Source organism: Tetrao urogallus, assembly GCF_951394365.1.
Source record: "Tetrao urogallus genome assembly, chromosome: 4".
NCBI lineage: Eukaryota > Metazoa > Chordata > Aves > Galliformes > Phasianidae > Tetrao > Tetrao urogallus.
Genome location: NC_136817.1, coordinates 11,807,616 through 11,827,009, shown reverse-complemented (window position 1 = coordinate 11,827,009; position 19,394 = coordinate 11,807,616). Strand labels below are relative to the sequence as shown.

General features: G+C 40.1%; 1 protein-coding gene across 2 annotated transcripts in view; it reads left to right on the top strand.

Annotated features, from left to right (window-relative positions):
* SLC10A7 (solute carrier family 10 member 7) overlaps positions 1-19,394 on the top strand; it is a gene marked incomplete at both ends in the record, with an annotated part of 145,295 nt that overhangs the window by 102,679 nt on the left and 23,222 nt on the right. For both annotated transcript variants that reach the window (XM_079534974.1, XM_079534973.1), the window contains 2 exons: positions 7,557-7,640; positions 18,292-18,457. In XM_079534974.1, coding sequence (XP_079391100.1) covers positions 7,557-7,640; positions 18,292-18,457 — 250 coding nt within the window. The remainder of the gene's footprint in view (positions 1-7,556; positions 7,641-18,291; positions 18,458-19,394) is intronic.

Here is a 19,394-nt window from a genome sequence, read left to right as displayed (position 1 = left end):
GCATTAGCTGTTAACAGATCAGGTCATTCATGTGAAAGATTTGAAGTGCATCGTTGTTTCCACCTGGTTATTTACCTGGCTATTTGCTATCTCTTTCATCATTGACAAGACAAAATACTCTGATCTGACCCAAACCCATTACGTGTAACAAGATCTTTTTTATGACTGTTGTGACACACTAGCACAAACACTGGATTTCTTTTTAAAATTCAGCTTTTAAGACTTCATTATAATGTGGAGTTGTATACACATAACAGTCAGAGAATAATAGAGGGTCCTTCTCTTGTGCGTATGTGTACAAATTATTGTGAATTTGTCTAGGCAGAAGGCTCTAAAGTTTGTGATAGTTCTGTAGAGGACTTTGTTTTGGGCTTCTATTTGCTCTTTGAATTTTACACGTATATAGTGCTAAGGGAATCTTACGTATGCATCCTGGTTCCACACAACAGACCCTGAACACACATAGGATGCATAGAACCAGGGAGCTGGAAGGGACCGGTCCTCTTCGTTTCCATGCTGTGCAGTTTGTCAACATGGAGCATATTGAAAGTGAAGATTTTTGCTCTCTGCACCGTCTGATAAGTAGAAGCCTTTTTATTTCAAGTTGTTACTGTTACAGGTTTTTTTTTTACCCATTTGTCTTTGTTGTCAGAGTTAACGCACAGTTGAATAGTACATCTGTGAGATTTATCTTTCTGACTCAGACTGGATGTGCATCCTATCTGCTTTGCCAGACTTCGTTCAGCTGGGCTGAACAAACCACACACTTCTAACATCAACTAGACGTTGCTCATCAAGTAGACCCATCGTTCTCAGATGTTTCCTGCACCTGTTCCACTTGAACTTCTTTCTTCAACTGAGGTAAAACCAATTGTGCACAGTTGCACGGTGTTCTTCACAAGGGTTTATCCAGGTCTTGTACAAACTACTTTAAACGATGTATTTCTTCTGGTGTGTCAGCACTGCCTTTTCCATGGGAACATAATACTACAGATTCTAAATTGTACTGATCCACTTGTTTCCAGTTAGTTACCCCATGCTCGTAGCAGAATCTTTGGGTGCTAGTCCTGAAGTCACAGCTCTGTTAGAGTATTAACCATCTTCATCCTGCTTAGGTGTCTCTATAGGTTTGATTTCATGTTGTTACACTGAAGATCACTGTCCTGTTTGTAAGTGGGAGAGCCCCGATACAGTTAGAGAATACCTACAGTTACTTTTAGAGCTCCGTGAAAGGCTTTGAGACTGACATCTGCATTTGGCTTGGTATAATATTTAATATGTCTTAGAGAAACCCAGCATAACATTAGAAACTACTTCAACAAAGAGATACTCAGTATATCCAGGCTCTTCCTCCAGTCAAGAAAGACAAAAAAAGAAATCAAAACAAAAAAAAACCTGTTTTTAAAGTTGAGTTTGTCAACTTCTCTTGTTCTGCATATCTGATTATGGAACTTGAACTTATTTTTTTAACAGCACAGGAGATGTTCAGACAGTTAGGCTTGTGGGGTCTTCCCTGCTTGTGCCAAATCAACTTCCAGAGATTCCAAGATTCCAGAGACCAGAACGTATTTTTTCTTAGGAGAACTAGAGAGATCTATGTTTGTATTTAATATTTAAGGGTAACAAAGATATATTTGTTAAAATACGTGATTGCCAAACCACTGAACATGAGCTCTGCTGTATATCTAGTACCCTTCTCTAATTTGCTGGGTTTGATAGGCAGAATTAAAAGCTTTATTTTAAAATGTAAATCTGTTATTTCTGATGCTTTTTATTCTGCTAATTCTAGTAAACTGGAATTTATTTGCTTTTGAATGTCACATCTTGTTTCTTTTTTTTGGTATAGAAGCTTCATCCTCAGTGGCAGACCTCTCCTGCTGTCAGCTCTCTCTGGAAGAGGACTGGTTTAGAACCAATGGCATTTGGTCTGTCTGGCAGCTGGTGTCCCTCACACAGCTGCTCTACCCCACTTGGAGATACCTAGGTCTCCACAGGGAGGGACCTCCACAGGCTTGAGCAGTGGGCCCAGGTGAATCTTGTGAGGTTCATCACATTCAAATGCAGGATCTTGCACCTGGGTTGAGGCAACCCCCATTACCAATAAAAGCTGGGGGGTGAAAGGATTGAGTGCAAAAGAGACCTGGGAGTACTGGTGGATGGGAAGCTGGACGTGAGTCAGCAGTGTGCCTTTGCAGCCCAGAAAGTCAACTGTATCAACTAGGCTGCATCAAAAGAAGCATGGCCAGCAGGGTGAGGGAGGTGATCCTTCCCCCCTTGCTCTGCCCTGCTGAGACCTCACCTGGAGTCCTCAGTACAGGAGAGAAATCAACCGGTTGGAGTGTGTTTAGAGGAAGGCTGAGGAAATCATCCATGGATTGGAACACTTTTCCTATGGGACAGGCTAGAAGCTGGGGCTGCTCATCCTGCAGAAGACAAGGCTGTAAGGTGACCTTATTGTGGCCTTTCAGTATCTAAAGGGGAGCTACAGGACAGAAGGGAAGTGACTCTTTAGCAGGGTCTGTGGTGATAGAACAAGGGGAAATGGTTTAAAGCTCAAAGAGGGTAGATCTAGATTAGATGTAAGGAAAAAATCTTTTACAGTGACAGTGGTGAATTACTGGAACCAGTGATGTGGTTGATGCACTGTTTCTGGAGACTGGATCAAGCCTTGGTCAACCTGATCTAGCTGTGGATGTCCCTGTTGGTTGCAGAGGAGTTGGACTAGGTGGCCTTCAGAAGTCCCTTCCAACTTGAAGGATTCTGTGTTTTAACCACTGCTTGGGAATGCTCTTAAAGCAACAGAGGGGGGAAAAAAAAACATCCTAGTGACCAGGCAGCTCTGTTTAGATTATTGTAAGATGTTAGGCAAAAAGGGCCATTTTAGCTTCTGCAGTTCCTGTGATTTGAGTAAATTGAAATCTGGCAGCTGGACAAGGTTATATTCACAGGAGGGTAGAAAAATTACCTACTGCCTTTTTTTTTTTGTCTGTTTGGAAGGTAATGTAAATACCTTGCCTTGCTGAAGCATCTTCAGATGTTCAGTTGGTCACTCCTGTTTGCTGCTCTTCGTTACTGAAGAGTATCCCATCCAGGTTTTCCTGAAATCACCTCACCTAATGCTTCCTTTCAGCAGCAGGCCATGAAGGGGCTGGAGCATGGTCCAGGGGCAGCTGGGTCTGGCCTGGATGAGAGTGGCTAGAAGCAGTGGTGTCACAGTGCTGAAGGCAATTTAAAAAGACAGGTATCAGAGTAGCCTGAACTGAAGGTGGAAATGAGAAGCTTAAATTAAACGTCTCATGTAAGAGAGCAGCCTGTGAGCCTCCCCTCAGTTCTTTCCTGTTTTCACCTCACCTCTCTCCCTTGTCTGTGCTTAACAAATGGCAAGGCTGAAGTTGGCTGGTGATGTGGTATGATAGAGTATGATGACCCAACCTGAGGAAACGTGCCAATTGGAGGAGAACATTGGAAAAGTAAGGTCCCAAAGGACAGCTGCCTCTGCAGTGGACTCAATATGTGCAACACATGTGACACTGGATTACAATTTAGTATGTCTGGTAGGAGTGTGTCTTCTCAATCAGTGGCAGTTGTAGGCCTGGGAACACCCACTGTGATCTCTCCCTGGTCAGCCAGAAGGCTGGTTGGAGGGAGCATCTGGCTTGTGGAGCATGCTAGGCCTGAGAGTGGAATTAATTGTATTAGTGTTATGCAACCAAGGTTTTAGTTTGTTTGTTTTGCTTGTTTTGTTTTTACCGCAACCAGTGAAGTACATCCTATCAATTAAGGATAAGCCAGTGTTTCCACTGCAAACTCATAAACAAATCCACTAAATAATTTGTGTTTTTTTTTTTTTTTTTTTTTTAAGCAGACGGTCTCTTGAGAAGAGAGGTCTAGGACTGAATTAGTGAGAACACTGCAGGTCAGGTTTGAAATGCTGCATGGTGACAGAATTGTTTAGAAGGATCTGCCTGGAAGTCTCTTATTACAGCCATATCCAGCAAACTCTTGCAGAAGGTGCAGTCCCTGCTCATGTGACTTAGCCTTCTGAAATAACTGAGATGATTAGAGGGAAAAGCACCTGTTCCTTTCCTTAAGAAGGAATTTTCAGTGTATTTTTTTTTTTTTTAATGTTTTTGAGTATTTATTCAGTCAGCCCTCATTCATTAATAAACCTTTCACTGACATGCTGCTGTGCGGTATAGAATGTGACCTTTGCTTTACAGCATCAGACTTCTTTTGAAAAATGTTTTTGCAACATAAAACATAAAACATTTAAACATAGAGAAGCGCTTTTTACAACGTGCTGGCATGAAAATTTTTGATCATTTTTTGATAAGATAGTACATTTTATTTCCTTGAGAGAAGATTGCAAGCAGATTCTTCTCTGTAGAGCTATAAATCAGCAGCTTGAATCTATGCTGTTTCTACATCTGTTCCTACAGGGCTTCCATTTTTTTTTTTTTCTGTATGAAGACAATTTGATATTTAGACATGAACGTCATTGTAAGAAGGAGGGCAATCAAGTCAGATCTCTAACCAAGTGCTGATTTTAGTGCAGTGCAGATCTATATGTTTAAGGTTGGGTTTTTTTTCCACTTGTTTCATGATGGCAGACAGTACAGAATTTAGCTTGATCCAACCAAAGTGTAGGTGAAATAGAGTTATTCAGACAGAATATTTACACTTGTGGCTGTATGTATGTACGCTTGTGGATCAAACCTTTCTGGTTGGATCAGGATAATTATGAACTTTTTTGTTTCCTCTATTCCTGAAATGCCGAATTCCTAACTGTCTGGGTTTGAGGTTATTTTGAAACATGAGCAGTGCATGAGATCCGTGGGACATTCACATAGGTGAGCTGAGGAGTCTGCTTACTACAGATGTTGAGGCAGTTGTGCTCAAGTTATGCATCCGTTACCTGCAGATCCCTGTGTGTGTGTGGTTCCTTGTGGTTATCTTCTGTTTGCCTGGAGTCTGAGTAATGAAGTCTTTTTCTTCTGAGTATCAGAACCTCTGAAGGACCCAAGAAAGGAGGTACTCCGTTCGGTTCTATAGAAACTCATGAAGTAGTTGGAGATGCAAATGACTCTCAGTTATTTGCTTGAAGCAGGGTCAAAAATAATATGGTCATAGGATTGTCCTGGAGAGGAAGCAGTCACATTAAAAGCAAAAAAAATTTGGCTTTTTCTTGAGGAGGGGAGTTGTTCCTACAAACCAGGTGTGCCTGAGGAACTCACCTCCTCTGGGAGAAACAAGAATTAATGAATCACTTATTTGCTTTGACATTATGGACCGATTGGTGAATATTTGCGTTATTTAAAATGTAGTCAAGACATGACAGTTAGCTGAAATATCTGTGGTAATCTTTTGCTTGTCCAGGTGACAGCAAGGTGAGCCCAAGTTGGTGGGTTGAAGTTGAGAAGGTGCTAAATCACACCTTGATGTAGAAGATTGTTTCTCTGAATAATTGTATTTCTCCTAGAAAAATTGATCTGCTGTAATGTGAGTGATTTCCTCCAGTATCCCACTTCAGTATCTGTAGTTCAATTTCTAGCTGTAAGGAAAATAACTGAGTAAATCCCGCTATGCATTAAGTGCTTGTGAATCTACAACAACTTGAAGATGCTATATTTGAAGTAATATTAAAAATAGTAATTGGCAAGGCCGTTGTGGTTTGGCTAGTTGCCTTTTTCAGCAATGTGTTGTATTGTTAAACAGCTTTTCTTTCTTGACTATACACCCACTGAGCATAAAACTTTAAAACAGTCAGAGGAGTGCAATCTGTGTTTTGATAAAAATACATAAGACCCACTGTCAAAGCATCATGGTTTCATGAAGCTGTGCAGACGGGCCTGGCATGTGGATGGCTTAGATAGATTTTCTCCTCTGTGACTCAAGCAGATTTTAAAGTTTAAAAATCTTCACTTTCACTTGAAAAAGCTTCTTTGAATACAGAGTAAGTAATGCTTTTAACTCCTCAGCTCATAGCAAAAAAAGTGAAAGTCTACAGTTTGAAAAACTATCAACCTTTTAAAATTTCAGAAGCTCCTTACGAGGATTAAAACAAGGAGACGACCATAAGTGTGGTGTGATGCTGTATTGAAGCCCTGCTCTCTGCAAAGGTTCATGCAGAAAGCCCCGCGTTTCCTTTGGGGACGGGATAACCATGCTGTATAGATTTAGGTACCTGTGTGGAATCCTCTCCTGTAGGCACTCACTTCTCCCTCTTGCCACTGTGGGAAATTCGGACTGTAATCTTCAGTGATCTCACTTGCCACCCTACTTGCAGACCTGTTGTTAGAATTGGAGGTGATGAGGTTGCAAACAAAGTGAGATGTTCTCATTTATTAAATGGCCAAACTGAATCTCAGCTGATGTTGCCTGTTAAAGTAACACATAGGAAACATGTAGCTGTATCACCTATGCTTTGTCCAAAGTTCTCTACCTGAAGTATATTCATAAAGGGACTTAGGAAAGAAAGTGATGGGATATGTTTACAGTAGGTTTCATTTGGTCCCTCTCTATGATCACCTTGTCTATCTTGCCTGCAGGTAGCTTTCAATGGTGGATGTGTGAAAAATGTAATGCAGTCAGAATGCAGTTTATAAGAGTGACGTATGTGAGAATGTTTTAGGAGATCAACATCATTTAGAAAAAATCTGAATTCTGCCATTATTTTGACATTTGCTAAAGTGATGTGCAAGATACAGAATGATGTGAGTCTGTGAAATCCGCTGTTCGATGTCATTTGCTCTACTTCTGAAGCAAACAGTTGCCTGTGGAAGCTCTGACAGTGCTATTTTCGGTTGTCTTACTATGTCTTTCTTAATGTATATTCCATTTCTGTTAAAAGAATGTTAAATTAAGTTGCTTGAAACTTTTAAATGACATAGTATGAATTGGGAGAAAAAGGAGAGAATATTTTCCTAAGCGTTCTGCAGATGTAGAAATTGGTTGAACTTTGTTTGGTTCACCTTCTCTGTTTGCATCTTAAAGAATAAAATAGTAATGAAGAGATCACATATTTGAAGAGAAAGCCCGTTGTTGTCGTGGCGAAAGGATAGCTATTGCTTTCAGTAGATATCTCACTGGTAATGTTATTGAAGTAAAGGCTAAATTTCTTCACTGTTGTGTTCAGAATAGAAATACTAGCAATGAAAAAAAAAAAAAGCTATCTTTCTGTTGCTTGCTACGTGTGTAAAAATAGTAAGGTTTGCTGAGCTAATGGCTTGGTTAGGAAGATGTTCACTCTCTGTCTTTTTAGACTGTCACTGTACAAACACTAATATGATTTACATTGCAGATGCATGTAGTAGGGTTTCAATAAAATGAATATTGATGGGACTATTTTTTTTACGTTGCCACATGATTAACCAGGGATTGTTTTACTTTTGTTACTGTGGAATACCAAATGCCTTAATAGGACTTGATAATTAAGTATGCATGCACATGCTTCCAAGTTTTTATGCATATAATAAAAGTATATGAATGCGCGGTAACTATATATTTGCAGATGCTAAGAAAAAGTTGAATATTAATGGCATATTTTTATTTTGTAGCTTGGATCATCCTCCTCTGTGCCTTTTACATCTATATTCTCGCAGCTGTTTATGACTGTTGTAGTCCCCCTTATTATTGGACAGGTATGTCTTTTATATATACATCCTCATCTTAAAAAGAAATAAGTTAAAGACAGCTATCTTAAAGACAGACCAGCAACGTGGCAAGCTACCGCATAGGAAACAGCCTCAGGATAGTGAAGTCTAATATCAGAGAAAGGATGCTACAGTACTCCCTGGAGCCACATTGATCTTTGTTGAGATGGAGCATCTGTCCCTCCCTACCGCAAACATACGTTATTGCATATCGAGAAGGGAGTTGGTGAGCATGAAGTGGGAAAAATGGCAGCCCAGCCTGTGAGAAATTGCAGCTTCATACAAATGAGCTTTGAGAATACTGTGCAGTCCTTTTGTCACGTGTGCTTTGCCCAGATGATGAAGGAAGTTCTTGTGTCGTATCTGCTTCTAATTACAAAATTAAAGAATTCTGTCCTGAAAGATATGTGAAGGCTGAGCGCTCACAAGTTAAGAAATAGTAAAGTTAACACTGCTTGATCAATTTTGCATACAACTGCAATCATGCAGTTACAGTTCTTTTTCTTTGTGACTCCTCCATCATATGTAACATTGGATGGGAGGGATTCATGCAATAAGCAGTCGGTCCTTATTTCATCTTATACTCATTGTTCACACTGAATCACAAGGCCTTTTTTTTCACAGAGTATCATTGAAATACTTCACTGAAAGCGAAGTAAAATTTCCTCTGACACTTGTGCCTGTGGTATCTGTTTTTCACAAATACTACTTTTTTCTTTGCTTCACAATGCCCGCTTTTTTTTTTTTTTAATGTACACCAAAGCACCTGGAGCCTCATTCTTTTATACTTCTTAGCAGTAGTTTTTCTCAGGCACAAATAACGCATTGAGGCAATATCGGCAGGTGGGCTACCCCTCACTTCAGAGGAGAAATGTTTCTGTCTCTGGAATCCAGAGATTAACAATCGAAGAGTCCTTGACTTAAAGAGTTTCTTGAGTCCTCTAGTCCTAGGAGGTCCCAAAAGTTGAAGTTCTTGCCTTATTTGCAAATTTCTAGGAAAAAAATAGTGTGACAGCAGATCTAGAAATAAAGTAACTTACAGTGATAGGTGGAGTAGCAACAGTATGTACTGCAGTATGGTCAGTTTGATGATAGCAGATATGTACAAAATTCCAGTAGGGTTTTCATCTGCCTTGGAAAATTGCTATAAGAAATTATGTGAGGTGAGTGACCGTGGCTTTTTATTGACTACAACAAATAGCAAGGCTAATTAATGGGGACTGAGCAGTGAGTGTGCATAATAAGTGCTCTGAATAAGTTCAAATGAAAAATGTGATGAGATTTAAGTGACAACAGATGTGATTTAAGAGCTGAAGGAGAAGTCAATAGAGAATCTTCAAGTTTGTGTAACTCGATCCTGAATTTATTTAAGAGTTTGTTTTGCGTGAATACAAAGGATGATTCTCTCCTGTAGAAATGTTTAAAGTGATGGCTGGAAGTGAATGACCAAATGGAGTAGCTCTTGTTTCCTGTAAGTGTAAAGGCTTTATTTCTAGAGATACTGTACTATCTGTTCAGAGGTTATGGAAGAGAGGAATTGCTAAAGATAGCTTCAGATAACAAATCCCAAGGATGATTTACGTTCATTGTTGTGATTAAGTAGAGCTGTATACCAAGGTAAACTGAACTGCTTAGGGAGGAATAAAAGCCATTTTTTGGAAGGCAGGTGTCCAAACGTAAAATGCAAGTAACTCAAGGAAAAACATTAAGCAAGAAAAGCGGTGACATCAGGAGATGCAGTGACACGTCTTACTGTGCCTCAGCCAGAGGTAGCTTGGTTCATCTTTGAGTTAAATGGGAAGCTGTGCGTTTCATTTGTGGACCTCTGTCGACTCATTACTGGACTGCTGCCCAATGTATGGCGCAGCAACATAGCAGTGCTTTGTGAATTGCAAGCTGCTCACTCTGAGATTCCAGATGCATTAAGAGATAATGGCCCACAATTCATGAATGACAGCCTCAGCAATTACTTATAATTTATCGTTTCCTGCCTGCAATGTCAATTCCTTACTATGCACAGTTGGTGCAAAAACGCCTGTTAAGGTTCCCTGGTAGCAAAAAGCTTGATTGGGAAAAACTGCACTTGGAAACTGCTTGGAGAGTTGCTCGTCTTCTTAATTCATCTGTGATCAACACAGGTTTTATGTTTGAACCTCATCCGTGTAAAACAGAGGAGGCTGCTTTAAGGAAGCATTCTCTAAGGGGGTTATATTCCTTTGAAAAAAAATCTCGCCTGAGAAAACCTTTGCCGCCTAGATGCTGGTTTCCTGAGCAGGCTGCAAAGCTGGCTGCTTCAGTAGCCTTTGGGAAAAAAAAGCAAAGCAGATGACATTTTTTTGTTTTGTGCTGTTTCTTGCTTTATGGCAGTGTTTGAGTTGGTTGGTTGACATGTTAGTTTTTTTTTTTTTTTTTAAGGGTAACTGGTGGAAGGACTTCACAATAGTGTCACTGATACTTACTTTCTATTCTTGCCTAAAGAACTTCATTAAAGAATTTTCTAGTGTGTGCCTAGACTGCTGTTGATGCGAAGATAGTTTTTTAGTCACAGACAATGAAAAGTCAAAAGGGCTGCATGTGTGTCCTCTGCTCAGGTGGTGGCTGTCAGTTGTTAAAGAAATAACCGGTAAAGGAGGAGGTAAGATGTTCTGTTATCTGGGAGCCACTGAGGCTTACAGATAGCAGTTGCTGATGGATGACCTTCAATAAGGATAATTACTCTTTTCTTTGTCACAGATGTTTTGGCTGTCTGCAGTGGCCTGCATCCTCCATGGCTGTAGATGCATTTTGCTAATCGATAGCACGATATCATTCAAATCGATGTGAATACTATGATAGTGCATTTGTATTTAAAGAGCAAAAGTTAACGTTTCTCTGATAAGTGGTCTTGGGGAGGTAGAATCTATAGCGTTTTATAAACTATAGTGTTTTATAGTGTTTTCTATTAGGCTTGATGGTCTGTAGATTGTAACAGCTTATTTGTACATCGCTCTTGTACACCTCTAGGGGGAATTTGAGAATACTTGTTACACGGTAAACATGGTAACAGATAAGTCATAGGAAATATTTTTGCAAATCGTTCTGACACCTTGAACTTCTGATTGCTTTTTTATTGGGTGGCAGAGTTCGATAACGTCTGAGGAAGACTGCTGCTCCTGAGCTGTTGTCATTTTGCTAAACTAATTGTTTGTAGGCGTTAGCAATGTCTAAATGGTAGGAAAATCTAAATGGTTTCTTCCTGACCAGCTCTTGAGCATTTGGCTGGAGACTGTTGTTTCTGTACTTATTTTTTCTCTTCTGAAGTGGCAGATAACAGGACTAGTGAAAGCCACTGCAGTAGTTCCTTTCTCATTTTGAAGACTTTCTCTATTTGCTGCACCTAAGTACTTATGACAGACTTTTATTTTATGTTTTATATTAAAGAGCAATTTATGATTAAATGTTAATGAAATAGAATTTTCACTGTGCTTTCATTCTATTCTACTAGTTTGAACATTTTTCAAAGCAGCACACCAAAACCCACTGTTTTCTATGAATAAATAATAAAAAGCTTGTCTGTACATTATCATTCATGCATTCTCTAGTTGCCCCATTGGTAATTTGTCTGCCAGTGTAAAGTGGGCATTTCATATTAAACAGACCTTAACTAAAGCTAAAATTAATGTTATCATTCCAGTGGTTCTTCTTCCCTAATCTATAAAATGAAGGTCATTGAACAGAACCTAGTCACGCCAAAAATCTCGGTGTTCTACAAGTAAAGGATTTTAAGTGCCTTCTGCATTGTTGCCCAAAATGTTCCAGAGGAACCTCATCAGCATTTTGGAGGTGTGTTTATAAACACAACTTAAAAGGAGCGCTATGTTGCAGTACAAGTTGTCAGTGAAACTGAAGCTAAAAGGCTTAGCGATGTATTTATTTTGGAAGAGTAAGAAATTGGAAGGAAAAGCTACGTGGCAGTTGCTAATGAGCAGAAGGAACGGTTTGTCTTAATGTAATGCTCATTTGTTGTGGGGAGGGGTTTGGGAACGCTGCTGAAAGCAAGTGATATAAAAAGGGAGCGGTGTCAAACGCTTTCCGTCTCGTAACTGAAACCCATGCAGAAGCAGTCCTACCTCTTCAGGCTCCAGGGAGCTGCAGGGTGCAGGAAGAGTGCAATCCTGAGACACGAGTGCTTCTAGAACCTTGTTGCAGAAAACTGAGATGTCAGATCATCGCTTGGACCACGGTTCACTCCCTCCTAGCACTTGACTCAACAGGAAACAAAACCTTGTCCCCGAAGAAATATAAAATACAAAGAAATATATGTACTGCTTTTACAGAGTGATTTGACAGTCTTTGCCATGTTGCACCTGTTTGTAGTATTTTAAAGCAACAGTAGTAAATTGCTACAAGATGTGAAAATGAATTTTCGAAGTGGCCTTACATGGACTTTGTTATGTTTGGTTTGAAGACGTGTGTGTCAGGAGCTATCGCCTAGGAGCGAATTGATGGAAAGAATGAAGTAAAGCAGCTTTTAGAGGATTTTGGTAAACTGAAGAAAGGAAACAAGTGGCTTATAAATATTTTTTTTTTTTTTCCCCAGATTTCAGAAACAGTTGTTTGTTTTTTTTTCTCCCCAGTCCCATCTTCAGAACTAGTTAATTAGATTGTAGAATAAGGACAGATTTGATGTTTGTTGATGTCCTGGAAACCTGGAAAGTTTCTGGGTCTCTATGACAGCGTCCAGGAGTGAGTAAGAATGGGTGCTGTCCGTGTCAGGTGATCAGGACAGGGTCTGGTGCAGTGGTAGAAGCTCCTCTCTGGAAAGGTCAGTGCATCTGAACTGTGCTATGGACCCTGGTTGTGTGGAGGGTTGTGGTGTTACATAGATCTGAGGAAGAAGTTGCATCTTATCTACATCATATGTTAAAAACTGCAACCGATGTAACCTCCCTTCCGTCCTGATATCTCCTTTTTTCTAGTGATTTTCTTAGTTCACTTTCATTAGGTTTTTTTTTTTTTTTTTTTTTTTTTTTTTTTAGTATATTCTCTCCTGTCCTGTTTTCCAAGCTTCACTGATAATTGTACCCTATATTCCATGCAGACTTCCTTCTTGGTTTGTCACTGTATAGGAAGGGATATTGAGAAGTCATTGAACTATTCCAGATATCTTTCTAGCCTGGCTGATAGCTTTTCAAAAGAAAATTTTGTGTTGCAAAGATATAGTAGTAAAGAATTAGCTAGGAATCCTACCTTAAGGTGCAGAGTAAGATAACTACTGCATTTAGGGGTAATGGCAAATGCAGCCTTGTTTTGGCTTGCTTCCTCATGTGTTTGAACTCAAGTTAAAAGTAGCTTGTATTTCTTAGTTGAAATGTTAAAGCTCAGGTGTTTGGTCTGGGTGTTTTGAAATCCATAACAACAGCTAAAAAGCAACAGGAGCAAAAGTGCAGTAAAAGCCTCAATTCCCTTAAATGTTTACATCACTCCCAAAACTTTGATAGATTTCAAAAAAAAAAAATACTTTGCGTAATGATGCAAATACCAGGAGATATTCTTGTGGAAAGAGAAAAATGGCTTCACAACCATTTCCTCCTGTTTTTAACTTCAGGAGCTTAAAATAAGTTAAGTTAAAAATTGTGGTAATTTTTAAAAGGTGTAGTGTATTACGTATGTCAGAGATGGCTCCGTTCCATGAACACAAGGAGGAAAAAAAGCTCCTGGTCCTATTTAGATCAAATAATAATGATCGTTAATGAATTACGTTGTTTATTGCGTTTTTTATCGTGTGTGTCCAGCACTTGAGCAGGCAGGTGGAAACAGTTCAACTGTATTTTACTGATGGATTTCTCTGGATATATAGTTTGACTGTTATGAAGGTATAATAAGATAATTGTTTTTCTATAATGCATCTCCTACTATTTTCATGTATGATCTTATAATAGATGAGCAGTATTTACTGCTTTCCTGGAAGAGCGGGTCGTGTTTCTTTGCACAGGGCATGCTAAGTGAATTAAGAAGATAAACAGGCCATTTGCTTGGGAAGACTGTTGTGTCAACAAGAAGGTTACAGCAGGATGCTAAGCAGACTGGAGCATAAGTACATGGCATGTAACTATTCTGGCAGAAGAACTAATTTGAAATGGGCTCAATTCTGTTAATTGATATGTAATTACATTGCATCGTTGCTAAAAGTTAAATTCTGGCCTAGAGGGAAGTTTGAGCCTGGAACTGTTTTTGAAGTGATTTTGGTCAGGTGCCTTTGGAGATGGCCAGGTCCTAGGCACTAGATGGTAGCTGCCTGAAGGACGTGTTTTTGTTTGGTTAACGCTTGTCTTCCTTTTATTCGGCATTTCTCATCACACAGTTTAGTTATAAAATATCATCTTATGCAAATTTTTACTTCTGCTTGGTTTTCTCCACTAAGCCAGTTTGAGCCTTGTTCTTATACGTGCAACCTCCAGGTAAGCTGTCAGGAATTCCCCCGCACTTAGGCTGGCATTTGTATCTGCACGAAAAACCTTGCGGTTCTTTGTGCTTGATGGGATCACTACCACAGGCCACAAGCTCTCCTTGTAGATGTAATTCTGCAGGAGGTCTCGGCAGGGCTAGGGGTTGCAAGGCCTTTGTGCCTTAAATTGTGCGTGGTTTCTCCCTGCTGAGGTAGCATCCTGCAGTGTTTCCTCATGTAAGGTATGCTTTTAACTGCTTTTAAGGTTCACTCCGGTTATTTTTATATCTGTGCCTTTTTTTCCCCTACTTTAGAAGTGTTATTTCTAATTGTGTTTGTTTTGTTTTGTTTTTTTTTTTAAACATAAGGAATTCCCTTTCACTGGGGTCTGTGGAATTATTGCATCTAAAGAGCATTGTCCTTTTTGCTCTTTTTCATCAGTGTGTCAGAGCAGGGCATCTCTTTTGGATGTCAGTTCTTCATGTTTCTGCTCCAGGCTGTGAGTTCATCTGTTCACAGAAATATCAATTTGGACATTCTGGCAACTGCTTGTCTCTCTGGTGCTTGTGCCCCCTTGTAGTGGTGTGTACTTGAAAATACCAGGCTGGAGATAATGGACAAAGAAGCAGCACATCAGTACAATGCTTGAGTCTGGTGTCTTTGGTTCAGCGCATAACGCACAAAAATCATTGTGTTAGCTCTCTGTATTTGCAGACAAATGAAGCTTAATGTCCGTCTTCGGGCTCTGATTTTACCTAGTGGATTCTTTATTTAATCATTTCAGTCTGTGTCGCTTGTGGCTTTTCAACCTCTGTTAGGCTGGCTGTCAGAGTCTGCCATCACCACAGAACCAGCAGGTTTGCTGCTTAATTCTGTACCTCTCACATGTGTTGACTCTATTGTATTTGTGGGATTTATCATTATTTCACTACGGAACTTGGCAAGCTGTGGTTTTGGTTTTTTTTTTCTTTCTTAAACACTGCAAAGTTATAAAATTGGGTTAAGAATTAAAAGGCTCTCAAAGCATCCTAGTCCTGAAACAACTCTGCAGAGCATGAATAAGTAACAAATAGATTGTTTGTCAGTCAAAATAATCAGCTGATGTGATCTTCCTTGTGAAAAATGTTATGAATACCTGTTGGGTTGGTTTTTTCCTCTCTGAAATTATGTAAGAATTTGGTTTGCTTGGAATCAGTGATTATATGCTGAATTGGCCTCTGAAGTTTTACATACTTTTGAGCCTTGAGAGAAGACCAAAATGTATCAGATTCTGTGTTACAGAGGACATACTCATCTGTGGTTTTACAGTATATATGTCATGTGACACAGAGTTAAGCTGATGAATTTCTAAAGCCACAGTTTAGTTCTACATGGTCTGATTACATCTTATTATTTCTCTTTTTGTTATAGTAAGTGCAATAGGAAGCTGACGTTTGTGCACACTTATTCACAATAATTGCAGACTCAGTAGAGACGGATATCTAAAGAAGGTACCAGCTGATTGAAGGTTTCAGTTAAGTACTTCTTTCAGCTTTAAAATGTTTTCCCTTAAGCGTCAGTGTGTGTTGAATACATGTACAGAGTCAGTATTGTCATACATGTTATAGTTATATCTTGTACAGACACATTCAAATTGCACTTAAATTGCACCATTTAAATTGCACTGTGGCATAATTATCTGTAACTTTGGTTTTTCAGCGTCAGGTTACTTTTAGTACGAGCCTTGCAAAAGGGCTGTGCATAAATGGACTTTTCTTTGTCAGTAGCTTTTCCTTTTTCCCAGTGTATCCTCAATTTAGGGAATATTAGGGTTTTGGGTTTTTGTTTTTTAACTTCCTTAGAAAACAGTTACTGTACTGGTGAAAATTTTTTGCTTTTTGCTTACGAAGTCCCAGATCTGCTCAGTTTAAGCTAACTTGGCTTTCCGCCTCTGTCATGCTGCACTCTGAACTATTGCTTGCAGCTGCATTGGTGTAGCAGAAATACTAAGTCATGGCCTGAAGCAGTGATGGAGCACCTGGTGGGATGGCAGGGCCAACCTGGGGGAGCTCAGGTGCATGCAGTGTTCCTGAGTGAGGAGAAGGAATGAAGCCAGGATCCACCCCTTCCCAGAGCTCATGCAAGGCTTGGCAGTCGAGGTGAGGGTATCTTTCTGGAGATCCCTGTCTACCTGAGGCCTTAAAGTAAGCGGTTTCTTTCCTTTGTTTCTGTGTTCACAGCAGTTGCATTTGAAGAAGTCCTGACTTGTTGCAGCTTAGGACTTGGCTACTCTGTTGTCTTTGCCATGCTTTCTGTGGTGTTACAGGCTGTGTGTTCTCTCTTTAACATCTAGCAAGTATGGAAGGTTGAAGTTCAGTGCTCCAGAGGAAACATTCAGTGTTTCCTATTGTGGTTTCCTGTAAACCTGTTGTTCTTCAGCAGTGGGAAGCTTAGAAGTACTGTCAGGTGAGCAGCGGTCTTCAGCCTGCTGAGGTTTTTGTGAACCCCATGGAATGATGGAACATCTTCAGCTGGAAAAGACCCATGTAGATCTTTGAGTCCAACTCCTGGATCCGCAAGGAACCACCTGAGATTGAAACTGTATTGTCCAAATGTGACTTGAACTCTGTCAGCTTGGGGCTGTGACCACTACCTGGGGAGGCTGTCTCAGTGCTGACCACGCTGTGGTGGAGAACCTTTTCCTAATACTCCCCTGGCACAGCTCCATGCTGTTCCCTTGAGCCCTGTCGCTGTCACCAGAGAGCAGAGCTCAGCGCTGCCCCTCCGCTCCCCGTGAGGAGCTGCAGTCTGCCCTCAGGCCACCCTTCAGCCTCCTCTGCTCGGGGCTGAACAAACCGAGGGACCTCAGCCACTCCTCAGGTGCCCTCTAACTCCACGTGCAGGGTTGTTAGCAGAAGACCTGCCTTGGGGTTTATCGGGTCTATTTTCTTTGGTTAGTGGGATAGCTACTTGGAATACTTCCCTCTCGAGACCTCTGCAAACAGGCGGGGAAGGGAGTGAGGAAGCCGACAGCTCTGAGGTCAATCCAGCGGCTTTGGCAGTTGGTGTGCGAAAACGTTCTGTGATGTTGATGATGCTTTAATGTTAATCTCAAATACTTGTAAAATACAAACCGATAATGGTGGTATTTATTAATGGTATTACTGTAGAAGGTAATGAAACTCCTTTGGAGCATTCTGCTATAGTTGTTTTGGGGTCTTATGCTATTATTTCTGAAAGAACAAGGTAACAGAGAATATTCAGAGCCTCAGGAAAAATTAGGCAAGATGATGTGATCACTTCAGAATTAACACAAATCACAGCTGTGTGAGAAAAGCTTGAAAAAGGTTTTTCAAACCATGTAAAATGAAGAGGAAAAACTAAAAGCAATTCCCTAGGCAAGGCTGAAGTAGACTTATTGTATCTGGTGATGCACTGTTCTGTAGTACTTGGCATAATTTGGAAGTAGAATTTACTTAAAAAAATTTTAGGTGTTTGTGAAAGAGGAAAAAAATAAATTAAGAAACAACTTCGATTCAATTTCCTGAAAGTGTGGAAGTTGGGCTAAGTACAGTCGGTTTGCTTGTTTTCATGTGTTAATTCTGCTATTCTGAAAGCGTGCAAATGGCATTTGTCTCTGGATTTACAAAAACTCTAGATATTCGGAGTTTGAATTATTTAAACTCCCACAACACATGCACTTTTGCTTTTCAAGCTTGAGTTATAATTTAATTAAAAACTTCTGGTGCATCGCTGGCTATTTAAATATTAAAATGTTCCATGGATCACTTTCGATTATCTACTGTCCTAAAATTCCTGAAGATGTCAGATTTTTAAGATTCCCAGAGTTGCGCTTGGAATTGTCTGTTGATGCAAAGGGGACTGTGATAATTACATACATCCATTAGTATCAGCAGAGGAGATAAACTTTGGGGAGGCTTAATGGGCATGTCTCAGTGACAGCTAGCAAAGAACATTTGGCATGATTAAGGATGGATTTGAATGTACTTGAAAATATACTCTCATTATGGACGCCCAGTGGAAGTTGCACTACAAATGTTAAATTCCCCAGAAGAAGAGTTGTGTGGCAGGGAAGCTTTGAAATCCACTGTGGCCGTCATCCAAATTACTCTCTTCTCTTTGTGTCTTTCTGCTGTCAGATTCACTTTGTGATGCCCAAGTTGGCTCCCTGCATGTTTGAAAAGAGGCAACCTGTTGATTTCTGTGTTTCAGATTGTCCGAAGATACATCAAGGACTGGCTTGAAAGGAAGAAGCCTCCATTTGGCACTATCAGCAGCTGCGTGCTCCTGATGATCATCTACACTACGTTCTGTGATACTTTTGCCAATCCAAATATTGACCTTGATAAGTTCAGCTTGATTGTAATAGTGTTTATAAGTAAGTATAACCTTAAAACATATAATTCATCAGCAATTCTTGTGTGCAATGAGCTTATACGTACTGGAAGGAGTGGGGCCGAGGGAATACTGGCATGGGTTTACAGCTTGCACTTGGAATGTATCCAGTAAACTAAATAGACTACTTCTCAGGCACTGGATGCGTTTAGGAGATTGAGTAAGCGTTTTGAGAGGGGTGAGCCCTGAGATAGCGTGGTGATCCTTCCTTTCTAACGGGGTGTGATTTCACTTGCCAAGTGTTCATGACTGTTCAGATTTTGGCTGCTTGATTATTTAACAGCCATGTTTGCATAGGAGTGTTCCGAACAAAAAGAAAATATTTGCAATTGAGCTGTTACTCAAAATGTTGCTTTGCTTTTAAATAGTTCCTTACTGCTGTGCAAACGTAAGAAGTAGTTGGGAGTTTGAAGGTGTTAATACATTCCTGTGGATGAAGGCATTTGGTACAGAGTTTGTTTTAGAAGCACTCTATTCATTCAGCCTTAAGTAATGCACACATGAGAATAGACTGCTGGTATCTTTGCCATCAGTTAAAAATACACTTGCAGATCACTACCTCCCAGGGAAGGGCAGTGGTGTACAGGCGCTGTCTCTTCTCCCAGTAGGTAATTCTTGTCTCATTTCAGACTGTGCAGAGGCAGTTTCAGTTAGCTTAGAGGCGAAGTAACTGCAGCGTATTACAGTGCAAAACACATCTCAAATTCCCTGAAACTGTTATTTTAAGAAATCAGTGCATCACTTTCCTCAAATATGTGTATGTGCATGTTTCTGTCTAACACAAATAATGTATCCTGTATAAATTCAACTGTCACTGAAGTTACCGGGAAATTTGCCCCGTCCTTTGTGGGTCAGTTTTTCTGTCTCACACGTTCTAATTGTGGCAGCTTTTGGGGGGTTGTGAAACAGTACGTGTGTAT